The sequence below is a fragment of the Colossoma macropomum genome, unplaced genomic scaffold (genome assembly GCF_904425465.1).
Source record: "Colossoma macropomum unplaced genomic scaffold, Colossoma_macropomum, whole genome shotgun sequence".
Taxonomy (NCBI): Eukaryota; Metazoa; Chordata; class Actinopteri; order Characiformes; family Serrasalmidae; genus Colossoma; species Colossoma macropomum.
In genome coordinates, this window is record NW_023494810.1 from 15,269,147 (window position 1) to 15,287,227 (window position 18,081).

At 39.3% G+C, this 18,081-nt stretch overlaps 1 protein-coding gene across 1 annotated transcript in view; it reads left to right on the plus strand.

The window, feature by feature from the left end:
• The window catches only part of itga7 (integrin, alpha 7), a 45,672-nt gene that overhangs the window by 15,567 nt on the left and 12,024 nt on the right, over positions 1-18,081 (plus strand). The window contains exons 2-12 of the mRNA XM_036559458.1: positions 2,088-2,215; positions 3,731-3,810; positions 4,664-4,919; positions 8,759-8,863; positions 12,322-12,529; positions 13,301-13,494; positions 13,586-13,674; positions 14,415-14,542; positions 15,274-15,369; positions 17,222-17,283; positions 17,387-17,556. Coding sequence (XP_036415351.1) covers positions 2,088-2,215; positions 3,731-3,810; positions 4,664-4,919; positions 8,759-8,863; positions 12,322-12,529; positions 13,301-13,494; positions 13,586-13,674; positions 14,415-14,542; positions 15,274-15,369; positions 17,222-17,283; positions 17,387-17,556 — 1,516 coding nt within the window. The remainder of the gene's footprint in view (positions 1-2,087; positions 2,216-3,730; positions 3,811-4,663; positions 4,920-8,758; positions 8,864-12,321; positions 12,530-13,300; positions 13,495-13,585; positions 13,675-14,414; positions 14,543-15,273; positions 15,370-17,221; positions 17,284-17,386; positions 17,557-18,081) is intronic.

An 18,081-nucleotide genomic window follows, 5' to 3' on the forward strand; every position in this document is an offset into this window, starting at 1 on the left:
CTTTGTTAAAAAAAACACTTTTTCCCCAGTGGAATGAATAAGAGGCACCCAGCTTAAATAAGGATGTTACTAAGTCCACTAGCAGCACCCTATTAACCATGTGGGATATCAGAGCAGTGACCTAGCAACACCCTAGCAACCATCACAGATACCATAGCAACTGCCTGGCAACACCTAGCAACCACCTAAAATACCATATTAAACAGCCCCCTAGTGACCCTTTAGCACCTGCTTAAACTGCACAGTCTCTGTATTTTCTTTACGAAAGGCTTTTCTAGATAATACTAATAATAGTTATTAATAACAAAAAAATCACATTTTTACTTGGGGTTATATTTATGTTACACAATAGTATACATTGTATTATATAATACATGATATTGTACATTATATTATATATTGTATATATACAATATGTTATACCTTACATTTTACACTATATTATACATAACTGTACTGTACATTGAATCATGTCTACACTGAATGTGTGACCTCACTAACACTGCAGGTCTAACAGGAATGCATGTTAGAGTGATAACAGATAACTTCCTCTCTCTGCTGTCTGTCTGTCTGTCTGTCTCCCTTTAAACAGCTGTTTATCACACAGTAATAATAGCTGAGGGTGAGACAGGACTATTCCAACACTGTCAACATCACATCACACCTCCCTCTCCGCTCTCGCTGAGGGAGCCTGACTGACCTGTTACTCACTCACTTTTTAAATTTAGCTTTAGTTGGAGTCGAGCTCTGGCTCATGTGTGATCTGATAGAACCGAGGAGCTGAGTGGTGTTCTAACAGCAGCAGGTTCGGTTCTCATTCCTCCTGCGCTCTCAGATACTGTACAGACATGTAACTCTCTCTCAGTGCAAGTTTCCTTTACCACTTCTCTTCCTCTCCATCTCTCCACTGTTACTCTGTTCTCTCCTCGAACCCCAGAAAGTGCCGTAACCAGAATTGTTGCTCAACAGTGGGACTTTAAAATAGCTCTCCAGGACCAGCCAGCCCAAATATGGCAGGGAGCAGCGCCTCCACCCAAAAATATCAGCAGCCATGCCATGAAATGTAAAAATACCCCTTTTCCCCCCACGCTCTGTGCTATAAAGAATTGGAGGGAAGCACACAGAGTGCAGCGAGAGGATCAGCAACAGGCCTTTATTACAAATTTAATAATGTGTAATCTTTCTGAGATTTATTATTAAAACAGCAGGCAGGCTTTTAATATTACAGAAACTACAGTGGAGTTCCATCATTACCATATTTACCATAAGTAACAGTCTCACACTTGGTTTAATAAAATGACTGACTGCACCGAACGCAGCTGTTTGAAATGGCTGACAAGACAAAAACAACAGGGCTTTAAAAGTGAGCAGGTTTAAGTTCAGGTTAAACTCAGAGCATCAGAACTGCCTGTTTTGTCATCAACACTGGTTTTAAATTTAATTTTGTTTACAATGTGAGAAAAATTGTCATAAAATGACAAACATGTACAAGTCATGTGCATCACTACGTATTAATGATTAATGCAGAATCACTTTAATCCTCTCTGATTAATGATCTGGTAAGGAAGGTATTAATACTGTGGATTGGTATAATTTCACATCTTCAGAATCAGGGTTTGAGTTATGGGAGATGGTCCTCTGGTGGAGGGTCTGACCATGAAGTAATCTTAAAATATTTGGCAGAAATGTAGTATATTTGGTGTAAATGTTGTTACACGGTACAAACAACAGGTGCAGTAATACACTTTTGACAACATTTGGCAGCAAACATGAATTTCACTCACTAACTGCTAAACGCTTCAAAGAAAACTGCTGAACAACTTTTCAAAGATGTGATGCAATTAACGTGTTCAATTTTGGTGACATACAAGCATGAAGAACCTTCTTCCGTTCAAATAACTTCCACAGTTCTACACCAGTTAAAGGTTTCTCATAGAACCCTTATTATAAAGACTATCTGAGCTATCATTTCTAGTAACGTGCTAACAAATTCTCATTGGTTTACACTGACTGTTAGTAGCGATGTTAGCGGATTTATCCTTATTGCGAATAAGCAGAACTCTCTCTGGTTCTTTGTGTTCTTTCAGGCTGCTGGTTGGGGCTCCTCGGGCCAGAGGCCTTGGCACTCTGAGGAACAGTCACCCTGGAGCTTTATATCGCTGTCCAATCACAGCGGAGGAGTACGACTGTGAGAGAGTGGACATTGACGGAGACGGTGAGAGTGACACTCATCCATCACTGTGCTTAAGAGCTGATCTATTATGTTAATTATATTGATTATTTACAGCTGAGACAGATTTCTGATCAACTGAAAACAGACATTATCCACATTATACACAACACACAAACATACTCAGACTCTGCTTCACATCCTACATCCATAAGACACAGTGCAGAGAGATGTGTCCTGATTCTGATTGATGCCTTTTAAGTAGTCATTTCTACCACTAGGGGGCATCACTAAACAGCCTACAGCTAAAAAGACTACTTAAGTACTGAATAACTTATAGTGCTGCAGTGGAACTTCTTAGAAGATCCAGACGAAGAACTATGAATGCTGAAACTGCCTTCTTACTCAAACTGTTCTGTTCCACCTTAAATGGTGCAGCTGGTATATTCTGAATGTGCATTCCAGAATGTGCCAGCTGCACTGCTTAAGGTGGAACTGAACATCTGAATAAGAAGTCATATAGAAACTGAATTCTGTTCTGTTCTTCACTTTTTGGTCTAAAATAAAACACTAAAGCTCCAGGGTGAGAAGAGTAAGTGACAGAAAAGCAGACCAGGTGTCGTATTACAGAAACTTTGTCCTTTTAGTCCTAAGTTAGGATCTCACAAGTCAAGATAAGATTACTGAAGCAAATCTTAGTTTAGGAATGTAATCTTATCTTCACTTCATCAAAATAATGTTGAAAATTTGAGTTACAGCTGCTGTACTGATGTAAAAACAAACAAACAAAACAGAAAGTTGTGAATACTGTAAGAGCGCCCCAGTTTCAGTCTCCATTTCCCAAATGCTTCAGCCGAGTGCGCTAACGTTATTCCTCCTAATAAATAAATACGTTCAACTTTGTCTCCTCATTATTCACCACCATCTCTGTAATATTTTATTATCAACATTAACAAATGAAGGTAATAAGAGGGGACGGTGGAGATCGTGTCTGCAGTGTCAGAGATTTTAAAACGCAGAGTTAGAAAAGAAAAACATCTCACAAGTGAAAGCAGCATTTTACAGTATAAGTAAATGTAGCATCATTATGTTAGTAGTGAACTATGCTGCCTAAAAATGATAGAAACAGACGCTTAAACAGAAATCAGGACACTGTTGGGGTTTATCCTAAAGTTAGGACAGTATTTATGAGATTTAGTCTAGTTAGGATGTTTGTGTAATACTGTTCTCTTATCTGGAGTTAATGATAAGATTATGAAGTTAGGAACTGGTATTCTGTAATAGTGACTGTCCTAAATTCAGTCAGGTCAGATTTCAGAGTTAGGATGGTTCTGTAATACGACCCTAGAGCCTAAAAAAAGAGAATTATAAACCAAATGTTAATGAATAAAATGGAGGTAAAGAAACAGTAGATCACTTTATTTACTGATAAACATCAGTAGAAACAAAATGATCAGCAAACACTGATCTGTTAAAACAGTACTTAAGTTCACAGAAGAGAGTACAGAGAGTTTGCTACTGCTCTGGTTAAAGTGCTGATGCTATTCTGTTTTTCTGCAGTGAGTCTGGAGAGGGAGAATAAAGATAACCAGTGGTTGGGGGTCACGGTGAAGAGTCAGGGGATCGGAGGGAAAGTGGTGGTGAGTCTCCATGCTGTGCATGCTTTACACACTGCATCGTCTCCATGGAGTCTGTCTGCTGTTTGTGATTCACACCGTGTATTCTGACTCTAACTGCTATCCTGTAAATGCACTTATCTGATACAGTGCTGTGCAAATGTCAGAGACCCCGGCTTCATTTATTTCATTTCCAGTCAAAACACCTATAAAGAGCAAGTTATTCATTTTTCAGGAGAGATTTGTGAGGAGATTAGATATAAGATAGTCCACTTCCATAATAAAGGAGAAATTCAAGGTGAAAAAATATGAGGTACCAAAACTGGAGAGAAAACTGAGAAAAAGTGACTCCTAACAACCTCCTGGAAGACCTGATAGACACCAAAACTGTCCCCAACAGATAAACAGCACTTAAAGCTTTCATCTTTGAGAGAGATGAGAAAATCAAGCTGCTTCAGATCTGAAAACATCTACAGGTGTTTCTGTCCATCCTTCCACTGTGAGAAGACCACTCATCCAGACCTCAACATCACTGAATGTGTTTGGATTACTTCAGAAAATGTTCAACCGACTCCTAAGACTGAACTTTGGAGGTGTGTCTGCAGATTTCTTTGAGAAACTGAAAGTGAGTCTCCTGAAAAGAATGGAAGCTGGAATAAAGGTAAAGAGTGACACGCTGAACACTCAAACAGCTAATATTAGATTTAGCTGGTGAGGATTCTGGGTAATTTTCTGTTAAATGTGTTTTCTGCTGTATTCCTGAGCTTAAAATTAAGTAAATAAAAGGGGTCTGTGACTTTTGCAATATCACTGTAGCTACAAATGATAAAGCACAGTTTACACAGTTTATCAAATGAAGTTCTGACCGGTCCTGCAGACGTGTGCTCACCTGTACGAACTGAGGCAGCGGGTCAATCAGCCGTCCGAAACCCGAGACCCGATTGGACGCTGCTACATGCTGAGTGAGGACCTGACCGAGAGGGACGATCTGGACGGAGGGGAGTGGAAGTTCTGTGAGGGACGTCCTCAGGGTCACGAGCAGTTCGGCTTCTGTCAGCAGGGCCTGGCCGCCAGCTTCACTCCCGACAACAACTATGTCCTGTTCGGGGCTCCCGGGACCTACAACTGGAAAGGTATGACAATTTAAACCGGAACTGGGAGTTTTGGGCCAAACTCTGATTGTACTATTGTGTCAGAGGTCAGTCTTAAAGGTGAGGAGCTGCAGAAATAAGTCATTATGGAGAACATAAACCTGATCAATCAGAAATGGATGCTGTTAATTTTGTCTGAATTAAACCTTTTGGATTTGCTTTAACCGCCCTTATTCTATTGTTCTTATATTGTGTTTTACTCCTGAGGGTCGCTTATAACATTTGTGTGAGTTTAAGTAGCAAAAACAGTCAGAATTTATTTTTACATGACCCTCTCAGAAATAAACAGGTCTTAGTCTGTAAGGATAATATTTGTAAAACCTCTGCAGATTTTAATGTGTGTTGATTTTAAAATAATGTTTTGAGAAGCAGTATACACTCTTAAAAAAGGAGGTTTTGTAAGGGTTCTTTAGTAAATAAAATGGTTCTCTATAGAACCATAAACACTCAAAGAACCATTTTCATTATTAACTGGTGAAATGTTTCTTCAGCTTGATGGAGAATGTGTTGTAGATGGTTCTATATAGAAGCACCAAAAAGGCTTCCAATACTGTTACAAGCCAAAAAAAAACATTTTTGGTACTATATATTACTATATAGTACCATTTTTGAATATAGTGTATGGAAATGGGGGCAGAGTCAGTGAGAAAGAATTAGAAGGAATAATAAATAAAATAAAATAAGAAATAAATTAATCTATTGTGCAATTAAAGGAAAAGTTCAGTTGTAGTCGATCAGCTGAGACTTGTTTGTTGTCCATTATTTGAGGCAACCAGAGGTGCCACCTGGCCTGGGATTCCAGGACTAAAGCCCTGAATATTTTTTAACCAGCCCTGAACCTTGGAGAGAGAGAAATAACAAGAGAGAGAGAGTTCTGTAATCTACCAGCCTACATAAAAATCACTCATTTGAAAACAAGTCCGGATCTTAGTGTTGTAGCCTGTGCGAAAGCGTTTACCTGATATTTCTTGGGGCCCGTTGTGCTTGGCTCGTGCTGCAGACCTCTAATGATGTTCCTCAGGCCACTTTAAAATTACTCTGATATACTGCTGTGTTTTAGTGTGAGCTTTTATATTTAAAGTTGTTTTATTATTTAAAGTGTCTTACTGAATGTCATTCAACATTTTAAAGCATATAAAAACTACAATAGTGTTAGCAAAACATTATACAGCAGACGTGTAGAAGAGCTGGTTGATGTTGAGAGAGAAAATGTGCGGAGGACTTTAAGATTGGCATTATTGAGAAAAACATTTCAGTTTCCTTTTTTTAACTAACACTGTTTCACTCTTCTCTTGTTTTTTGTGCTTTTGTTTATAAGACATTGTTGAATCACTGCATATTTAGTTAATGTGCAAATCTTTACAGTAAATAAAAAAGTAGCAACTGCACATTTTACACTTTAGTAAAAAAATGGGGGGTGATATCCAAAAGTGATATCCAAAAGAACACTGAACTGTGCTGAGTGCTGGATCTTTACATGCCCTGCCAGCGCTGCTGAAGGCAACGTTAGCCTTGTAGATCCAGCACTAAACTACAGTAGACTCCAAACACGTCTCAGCTGATCACAACATCCAGAACTGTAAGTTAAAAGTTTCTTTGAGGGTTTGTCTTCTGAGGATAAAGCCTATAGTACCTGTAAAGTGTGCAGGTAGAGTGTGTGTGTGTGTTTGTATGTGTGTGTGTGTGTGTGTGTGTGTGTGTTTTGTGTTTGGTCCTCACCTCCGTTCCTCCCAGGAGAGATGCGAGTCCAGCACCTCAACCAATCACTGGTGGACTTGGGTTTCTATGACGACGGCCCCTACGAGATTGCTGATGAAAAACAGCAAAACGCTACGTTGATTCCTGTGCCATACCACAGCTTACTGGGTACGACCCACCTGAGCCCACCCTTCTGTAGTGGGCACAGGGAGAGGACCACAGGAGCCACTGACTGAACCGCTCATTCAAACCTGCATCACACGTCATCTACACTCTCTCCAAACTCTCAGCTCTTCATTTAAGCAAGCCTCATTACGGTGAAGACACTGTACAGCACAATACAGTCCGAGAGTCTGTAGACAGCGTTTCTTCTGAAAACTGCATTCAGCCATGAGAGCATTAGTAAGGTCAGGCACTGATGGGGTGCTTTAACCTGTGTGTGGTTGTGGGCTCTAGAGTCTGGGGTCTAATTACACCTAGCGTCCAAATACTCAAAACCATTGTTTTTAATGAAAGTGTTGTCAGCCACTACCAGCACTGCCACTCATCATCTCTCTATTACTGCACAAACTAAACCAAGCTGAAGCTGACTTAAATGGTACAGCAGTTGCAGGCGCCAGAATGCAAATATAGCACCATTTAAGGTGGAACGGATTCGAAGAAGCTTGCAAATACAACGCCTTACCAGCCTCACCAAACTTAAACTCTGAACTGAACCACTAAAAGCCACAGTTGGGCAAAGTCTGAAATTTCCAGTGAACTAGAGATCAACTTCTACTTGAGCTCATATGTGCAGTCTGTCACGGTGCTTCTCCAGCAACGTGTGGTACAGTTTACCTGGTAAAACCATCCATATCACCAAGAAAGCTATAATCTTCAATAAGCTACAGTTTACTGTTTGATCCACCGGTGTCGGCAGAAAGCAATTTTTGGCTAGACTTGTAAAAAAGTGGGTGGGCCAATTTGGTAGACACAATTTCCAAAGGCACGCACCCAACAAGGACGATGTGAAAGATAAAATCAGACAAAAAGCAACACAGCAAATTTAAAAACCTTAACCTAATAATTGTAGGTAAAGAATACTGCCACAGCGGGCATGAAACATGTTTATGGTCCTTTCATGTCTTACCTTTGATGCACTGAAGTAATGTTAGATGTTTGCTTTGACATTTTCACAAAGCTCATATCAGCCTTTGTAGTAAAAGATCATCGTAAACACCAAATTTATCATACCATCGTACCATTTACCATCGTAAATACCAATCTACGGGACGGAATCTCACTTTTACACATACTCAGTTACATCTTTTAACCAAATCTGGAGCTGCAGATTCAAACACACACGCTGATAACAATCCGAGCTCTAGGTGGTGGCAGATAGCAACGGTTGCTGTGCAGTGGTTGGAGAGCTGAGAAAAGAAAGGCAGTGCTTGGCGGACAGCGTAATAATGTGATTGGCCATAATTCAGTAACAGAAAACAAATCAAACTTCACTATCTTAAAATATCATCTTAATAAATTTGATTGAGTGGGCTTGTTATCAGTCTGGGAATATATAAATCAAATTAAAAAAAACAAAACAAAAACGGAGTCCTGAATGGGCTTTGGCCCAGATAAGTCCATCCATTAAATCACCCCTGGGTACTGACGTTGGATGGTCAGATCTGGATCACTCCAACTCATCCCAAAGGTACTGGATGGACCTCCATCACTCCATAGAACACAGTTCCACTGCACCACAGCCCAATGCTGGGTGCAGCTTAGTGTAGCTGAATGCACTCATTAGAAGGGCTGTCTGGATACTTTTGGACATACAGTGTGTTCTTCAGTCCTCAATTTCAGTCAGTTGTTTGATGTCAAGCACGCACTGCCCATAAAATGTTGACTCAGGAAGTGAAGTCAGCCATGTGTTCAGCGCAGGCCGTGACGGTTCAGTCTCCGGTGGTGTCATGTCGTCCTTCTGGCGAACAGCGGCAGATGTTGTGGACACCTGCCTGCTGCTGGTCAATCCAAAACACTTTAAGAGCACAGTCTTTCTCACACCTGCACCTTTTTGTTTTCTTTTTCTCTCTGTCACCCTGCCACCCCCCCCCCACCCCCTCCATTCCTGCACCGGGCTTTAGGGCTCTTGTTCATGGCCAGTCCCATTGAGGATGCATTGGTGTACAAAACTCTGGAACCCTCCCAGCGGCCCGTGTTTGAGGATGTAGCTCAGAATAGCTACCTAGGTTTGTAGGCCAAAGACAGCGTTGTTTCAGACAGACGTGCATTTCTGCTGTGCTGTAGTGCTCACTTTCTCCCTGACCTGTAGTTTTTCTTGTGTTTGTGTAGATTTTACAAACTTTTATAGTCAAACTTCTCCTTTGTAGAGGGACAACTAACACCCTGAGATAGAGACGGACAGTAATCATTCTGGAGAAACATTGATAGATCTTTTTAAAAATATACTAATCTAACATTTTACATGATCTTAATCTTTGAGTTGAATGCACTACGCTAACTGAGCAAGCTTTCACCAGAGAGTCTGCGAGTTTTGTTGTTCACTGAGCTCAGAACTGCCCGACAGGAATAGCTGGACATTCAGAACCACCAAGAGATAAAATTCTTAAATAATTTCTATGATGTGATGCTGTGAATTTCACTAACTGTTTCCAATCTGGTGATAATGTCTTCATCCAAAAAGCTATAAAGTCACTGTTACACTGATTAATCCTCAAATAAACTGTGGCTTTACAGTTTATAAACTGTAATATTTAACAGTAAAATATAAATTAAAACTCAGAAATCTGAGTCTATAATTATTGTAGTTGTTTTGAATGTCTCTCTATACTTGGAGAAGCAACAGTGGGTGAGCTCAGGTGCTGCTGTATTGTGTAGTGTGTAGTGTCAGTGTAGTGTGCTATGTAGTGTGTAGTGAATAAATGTAGTGTTTAGTGTCTGTGTGTGGTGTCTGAGTGTGGCGTATAGTAAATGAGTGTAGTGTGTAGTATGTAGTGTGATTGTAGTGTGTTGAGTAGCATTTGAGTGTAGTGTAGTTGAATGTGTGCAGTGTGTAGTGAGAGTGTAGTGGGTAGTGTGTAGGGTGCAGTGTAGTGTGTAGTGTGTTGTGTAGTATGTAGTGTGTAGTGTGGTGAGAGTGTAGTGTTTAGTATGTAGTGTGTAGTGTAGTGTGTGGTGAGAGTGTAGTCTACTCTCTGCATGTGATTTGCTGTGAAACTGTTTTCTCAGTGGTGGTTTAAAGGGTTTGTAACTAACACTAGCTGAGTTGACATCCATACATTGATATGCATATTTTGACAAATTGATGAAAAATGACTTGATGGAAACAGTGAACAATTAGGATCTCCAAACTTCACATAAAAGTTTGTACACTCACTTGATGTGGATCAAGTTTTGGCCGATAAAAAAGAAATGCGATAGATTATGATGAAAGCTGCTAAGTAACGTATATGAAAATAAAGTCATATTACTGATCAGGTGATGATTTTTCATTCAGCTGTTGCTAGGAAACAGGAGGGAAGGCAGTAGGTACAACAAAGATAAATATACTTTATCTTACAAAAAAAGAAAACATGATAGTGACTTTAGATGGTACAGAGATATAAAGTCCTGCAGCAGATCTTGAGTCGTTTTATCATGTCAGTGTTTCTCAGTAGTGTTTTATAAGCGTGCAGTAGAGAGTTTAATTCTGTGTACAGAGTTGATGGAAACTCCGACTCATTCACATTGTTGTTTATGATATTTCAGTTATTCAAATGTTAAATCAGGTTTTTACAATCTTAAACAAGATTAAGAATGGAAAAGATTATGCAGTGGACATTTTCAACAGTAACCTGTTTTGTCAAACTGTACATTATTGATTCTAATTTCATCACTAATCTAACAGCCACTGTCACTCTGAGCTGATACATTCAGCCCAACAACAAATATCTGATAAGTCATTTTAAGGAAAGTGTCTTTTTGAAAGAGGTGAATATTAGAATAATCTCTAATATAACAGTGCTGTGTGACTGAGCTAGAACGATCAGTGAGTGGCAGAAGGAAGTCAAGGCTGGTGTTTGAGGTCCAGCGGAGCACTGTGAAGGAGGGTCTTCTGTTATCTGTACATCTAAACCGGCAGTGATGGGTTATGATAACAGATCAGATCATAAGCTAGAGCACTGACGTTCTACCTGCTAACATTAGATTTCAGTGCTGTGGCAGTTTACTCAGAAAGTTCTGAGTCATAACTAATGCTATTATAACTTTTCAGCTCCAGCCCAGTGTAATAAATGTCACTACGGTCAGAAATGAAGTTTGAAGCAGCTCTGCTTTTATTGCAGTGCATTGAAAGGTGTTCGTTAAGTGTCCTCATGTGCGAGAAGCAAGAATACGATATATAAAAAGAGAAACAACATTATTCTCTCATACTTCACCATAACTAACATAATCACATTCAGCATGTTCATAAAACAGTAATCTGCTGAAGCATGAGTAGATAAAACTCCAGTTTGGCATATATAAAGAACTTGAAAATCTGTCCACACAAATTTCCATCCCCAGTATGCAAAATTCAGAAGTAATATCATTTAATTTAAATAAATATGTCCATATTATTTCTAAATATGTAGCCAGCATGTGCATGTGCTGACACATCTGCTCTCCTGCCACCCTGGAACCTCTCCACCTGCCTGAGCTCCTCTCCGTCTCTCAGAGGAACCTAAACTAACAGATTCCCGTCAGTCTGCATGAATTAACCTGTTTGACGAACTGTGTTATTGTTGTGGTTCAGTGATGTTTCAGTGTCTGTGTTTTGTGTTTCTTGTTGTTGTGCTGTAATTATTCTATTTTTTATCTAAACACTACAATTGTATCACTATTATAAAAACCAGTTCCTACAGACTCTCCATAGATTCACCACAGACTTACTACAGACTCTACAGATTCACCAGAATCTACAGACTCTCCACAGAATCTCCACAGACTCTACAGACTCTTTACACTCTCCACTGACTCACCAGACTCTCCACGGACTCACCACAGACTCACCACATAGTCTACAGATTCACCAGAATCTACAGACTCTCCACAGAATCTCCACAGACTCTACAGACTCTACAGACTCTCCACAGACTCTCCACAGACTCACCAGACACTCCACAGATTCTCCACAGACTCACCAGATTCTCCACTGACTCTCCACAGGTTTTCCTCAGACTCCACAAATCATTATTGAATGTATGAAGTGGTGAAACTAAACGAGTCCCTCACTCTCTTCACCCTTTTCAATCTCTTCACTCTTTTCACTTTACACTTACCTGTTACTTTGAATGTGCTCAACTCTGGGGGCTGATTTATTTCTGTGGAGATGTAAACATATCTGCATCACGACACAGAGAAGGGGTTTATGGGTAACTGTAACCGTAGTTGGTAGATGCGCACATCAAAGCCAGTTTAATTGGAGTCTGGCCACTTCATATTTCTCTAATTACGTCAAAAACATGAGTAAAAAACACTAGAGGGCACTGCAGAAGATTCACTCTTAGATAAATCAGTCTGTGGAGAATCAGCCCCCCTACTTCTCCCATTTTGGAAAATGAAGACAATACAATTACACATAAACACTCATTAAATTAGTATGGAAATGAAAAGCTTTGGTAGACATTAACTCCTGACCCCTGACCCCCCCACCCTAATTCCGGTGTAGGCTTTTCTGTGGATTCAGCTAAAGGAATAATGAGCCGGGGGGAGCTGACCTTCGTAGCTGGAGCACCGAGAGCCAATCACACCGGAGCGGTGGTCCTGCTGAAGAAGGATAACGTGTACCGGCTGGTTCCTGAGTTTATTCTGTGGGGGGAGGAGCTCGCCTCATCCTTTGGCTACTCTGTGACCACCACTGACCTCAATAAGGACGGGTGAGATATACAGTTACCACTGAACACAACAACAGCAACCACTGACCAATGAACTTGTACTGGATGTTGCTTTTAACCTCCCAAAAAATCTATATTAGCACTCCTGGTAAGGATGTAAAGACGAGCAAAAAGAGTGCAAATATTTTTGATTTTTGCTAAATAAAGGTTAATTGATTGATTGATAATCAAACCAGGGAAACCTTTTCACTGCTAATGTTTGTGGGTTTTCATGTCTAGTAAGTAGGAGGAAATGGAAGCTGCTGCTTAAGATGAGCTAATGCTAAAGCTAACCTACTCAACACATCTAATGCAGGAAATCTTTTATCAGTGACAGTAATGCAGAGGATGGTTGTTTAAATGTAAGAAGCTAAACATTTTTAAATCAGAAATCTGTTGAGTCATACACCCCTATGTACAGTTTTCCCCACCCCCTTTTCTGATTGGTGATTCCATGAGAAGTGACACATGATGAGCAGAGCTTATTCATGTGAGTGGTGGTGGAACAGGAACATGTGTAACCTATTCCTGCTGTAGGATATGATGTCGTTTTAATTGAATTCACTCTGTTAAAAGACGGAAAACTCTGAACTCTGCAGAGTTACGACCCAAAAGTAGCCCAGCCTGACATGCCTGCTCTACAGAATTCCTTAGATTATCAATGTCTGGTTTATTACATTTGTTCTCTGCACTGTAACTGTCTCTGCTGTTGTAGCCACCAGTGTCTGCAGATGGAGATGGAGAGCAGGTCTAACAGAACTCTCTCTCTCACAGCTGGACTGATTTAATTGTGGGAGCTCCAAACTTCTTTGATCGTAAAGCCGAGATCGGAGGAGCCGTGTACGTGTTCTTAAACCCGGCAAGTCACTGGGAGAAAGCTCGACCCATCCGCCTCAATGGAACCTATGACTCCATGTTTGGCATGACAGTCAGCAGCGTGGGAGATTTGGACCAGGACGGTTATGGAGGTGATGAGAACCGTTCTTCTGATTTATAATTTATGGCTCTAGATTGTGTTCTGTTGGCCATAGTTAATGTTCTGCTGTGTGTTGTGATCAGATGTTGCTGTCGGAGCTCCGTTTGATGGAGATGGAAAAGTGTTTATCTTCAGAGGCTCTGCGACTGGCATCGACACCAAACCCTCTCAGGTTGGTGGCACTTCTCTTCAGCACCTCCCTTCACTCTGTTCATCCAAAACAGAAACTTTAAAGGAGGAGAAAAGTTCTCGTCTCTTATTGTAGCTTTCAGTAGTTAGAAAGACTGCTTTTAAAAATAAACGTCACTGTTAATTTTTTTAACTTATTCACTTATATTGAAGGTTCTTAAGACAAACACTAACAAGTCTGTAAGATGGGGCTTCATTCACCAACCTAGAACCAACAAAAACATTTGTTGATTTGGCTAAAGTGTTGATTTAAATTCAACTGAGTCTGAAGTTCTTTTATTTCAGCATCCAAATTGTTTGCTGTTCTTTCAAATGGATGCTTGTTTTTGACTCCAGAATGCTCACCATAACTAATTAAACCTGCAACTCTCCATGTCTATGCTCATCTAAAACTGTCTGAACCCAAAATCCCACCAAAACATATTCATTCCAAAAAACAGAAAACCCTGTGAATAAACGGTGATGCTCTGTCCGTGACTCAGAAGCCCTGAGAACAGAGAACACAGGATCAGTAACAGTTCACACTGCAGTGCTGCTGAGCTTTCTGGAGAGCAGTGTATGAACAATGAGCAGCTGTTTCACACACTCCACATTTCTGCTGGTAAACATGATCCAGAACCACGTACAGGAACTAAATATGGAAAAATACCAGAACATCATGAAGATCTCCAGTTCTGTCTTTGGTCTGTTTTCACTGATTGTTCTCACTGATGTTCTCTGCAGGTTCTCGATGGACTGAATGCAGGTGTAAAACGCTTTGGATATTCAATATCAGGAGGTCTAGACATTGATGGGAATCTTTACCCTGATCTAGCAGTGGGATCCCTCAGTGACCAGGTGGTTCTTTACAGGTAAATCATGTTCTACTGGTGTATTTCATCAGTGTGCCGTGTCTGGAGGAACATCTCTAAATCCTGAGCATATTTAAAGCATATATCTTTGTTGTCGGTACAAAAAATGTTTGTATGGTTGTATCAAAATTTCATGATGAACAGACCAACTGAAAGGGTCCAAAATTACTTGGAAAACATTACATCTCCATTAACTACCATTAAAAGTTAAGAACGTTCTTCCTTGTTCTGTGCAGTTATGTTTTTGGAGATATGATATTTTGTTCCGACAGCAGTGATATATTTATACATTATTAATAACATCTAGTTAGATTGTTCACACATCACCACATATCAGGTCACTTCTGCTCTTTCATTTTATGCTAAAAAAGTAATAATTAAATGAATGTATGAACACACGGTGAAGGAATATATCAAAAGAAATGAATAAATAGTATATACAGCTGTAAAATAATTTATAATGGGTTACCATCTAATATAAACATTCATTCATTTATTAATCTTCACATTCTTAATGAGAGTGAAGATTTTGCCATATTTAACATTTTCTTAGGCACATAAAATACTAATTTTATTTAAAAGTTTATTTTATTTATTACATATTATATTGTCTGTGAGATATTACATATTTTTATAATTTAAAGTGGAACATTAATCAGCGAAGACTTTAAGAATCAGTGATCGGTTTCACGTGATTAACGATCTGACCTTGTTGACTGATTGACCTCCAGGTCACGTCCAGTGGTCCACGTGAGCAGAGACATTTCCCTGAAGCCTCAGCAGATCGATCTGGCTCAGCAGAACTGCAAAGGGAGGGAAGGCGTGTGGTGGGTTTAATTTTCAGATTACTCCAATATTCAAATCTGCTTATTTACAATTATGTTTTTGGAGAACATCATTACTGAAACATCTGTTTCACTCAGTTCTGAGTGTCATTAGTGGAATAGTGAGAGATCTGTTACATCCAGCAGGCGTGTTCCTCAGAGTTCTCTGAGTAATCTTCTCTCCAAGTGTGGTCTTAACCCAGTTAGACTGAGGTACAAACTCCAAAGTACTAGATCATTATTTTGGGTAACCTGGTGGAACTAAATTACTGTAATTTTGTGCAAAATACAGCAGAGAGAAAATCAACTCAAACTAGAAAACAGGATCATATTGGAGCAGTTTTTGCTTCACTGCACTGGCTGCCTGTTAATAATTGAAATCGATTATAAAACTTTACTGCTCTTAATGCTTTAACACCTTCATATGTCTCAGAGTGCTGATAGATGATGTTCCACATTGAGTTTCCACAAGATCACCCAGTGCTGCTTCTCCATATTCCACACATGCAGCTTAAACAGAACAGAGAGGTTCTGTTTTTATTCACCAAAGATCGGGAACACATTACTGATAAAAATCCTGACTCCTGTTTAGCTAATAAACCTTCTTATATCGCTTCCCTGTTTTTACTGGAATATTACTTTACTTTCTTGTTATTGGCTTTTTATTGTGTTTACAATTATATTTTTGTTTTGTGCAATTTAATTTTGATTATTATTAATATATCCTATTTTTTGGTATTGCTTTTATATGTTGCATTTTTATTGTTTGTCCTTGTTTTTCTTTTACTTCTGTTGTTTTTGCTTTGTATTATGAAGCACTTTGAGCTGCAATCCTGATGTATGAAAGGTGCTATATAAATAATTAGAATTATTATAGTACTTATTATTATTATTACACTGAAATCACTAACAGGTTCTAGATATTAATAATAAATAATAAAGTAAACTATCAAATAAAATATTTCATAAATATTTGGAGTAATAATGCTGTAAACACAAACATCTTCTAAATTTCACTGTAATGTCGCACATTTAAGCAGAAAGTAAATCAGAAATCGATTCTAATAGAGCTTTATTGGTCACACAGTCATTCACAGTATAACCTGCAGCGAAATGTTTATATGACTGTCCACTGCCAGGAAAACATAATATATAAAAAAACAACCATAAGAATATAAAAAAGAGAAAATAACAGCAAGATAGTTTGTGAAGTAAATGTTAAGAACCCGGCAGAACCACAGTAAGAACCATTGCTTTCTTTTACAGAAAAATTCTGTATCAAACTCTGTACTTTATTCACCTACAATCTTCATATATCATATAACTACCAAAATAATCACACAGAACTGTGGAGCTCCACATACTCACCCAGTTTATACCCAGAAGCTGTTTCCTATTACAGTGTAATTCAGTTAGACTGCCATGGTACTTACTATCATGTTACTTAAACTAATTATCTAGTACATTGGAGTTTGTACCTCACACTTAACCTGATTAATGCTTAGAATGTTCGGAACTGTAAAAGAAAGTGTTACCAAGTTACTGTACTGTTACTAGGAGTTTCGGTCCTGATAACCTGATTTGGTCAAGAACACTTATATAAGAACACTTTCAAAAGTGAAGGTTTCTAAATGGATTTTGGCTTGGATTCTAGAAAAAAGATAGAATTGGTATAGAACATGTAGAAGATCTCAAACTGCAAATGTTCTTCATTTCTTTTTCATTTGCTTTAAATGAAGCTTTGTTTGAGTTTTTCTGGTTTATTTCTGACGTGCCACAGAAATAGTGCCTTAATTTTGCTTCTAATTAGCTTTTGTAGCGTTAATTAATTCCTCCTGTGGTCTGTGTTTGTCAGTGTGGAGATTGAGGCGTGTTACACCTACACTGCTCACCCAGAATCCTTTTCACCGCACATAAGTGAGTCTACAGTCATTAACTCATTAACACTGAGATTCATACTGAGATCAGCTGGAGTCTCAGTTTTTACTCTGTCCTCATTCGTGTCTCTGTTTTGTTCCAGCACTTGCTGTACATTTTGAAGCAGACACAGAGCGCAGGAAGTTGGGCCTGCCCCACAGAGTTCACTTCCTGGGTCGAACAGCGTCTGAGCCAGAGTACGTTCACTCTGAGGAGGTGGAGCTGAGGGGTCAGAACCATCCAGCCTGTCAGACAGCCACCTTTGTGCTACAGGTACAGAACCAGAACTGTGTGTGAAATCCTTCATACTCTAACTTTACCACCATCACCAGATCCAGCATCATCAGATCCATTATTACCACATCCAGCATTAGCAGATCCATTATTACCAGATTCAGCATCATCAGATGCAGGATTACCAGGTCTATTATTACCAGATCCAGCATCACAAGATTCATTATTACCAGATCCATTATTACCAGATCCAACAACACCAGATCCGTTATCACCAGATCCATTATTACCAGATTCAACATCACCAGATGCAGCATTATCAGATCCTTTATTAACAGATCCAGCATTACCAGATCAATTATCACCAGAACCATTTTTAACAGATCCAGCATTACCAGATACATTATCACCAGATGCAGCATTACCAGATCCATTATTACCAAATCCATTATCACCAGTTTCAGAATTTCCAGATCTATTATTACCAGATCCAACATTACCAGATCCAGTATCACTAGATCCATTACTACCAGATCCAATATTAATAGATCCATTATCATCAGA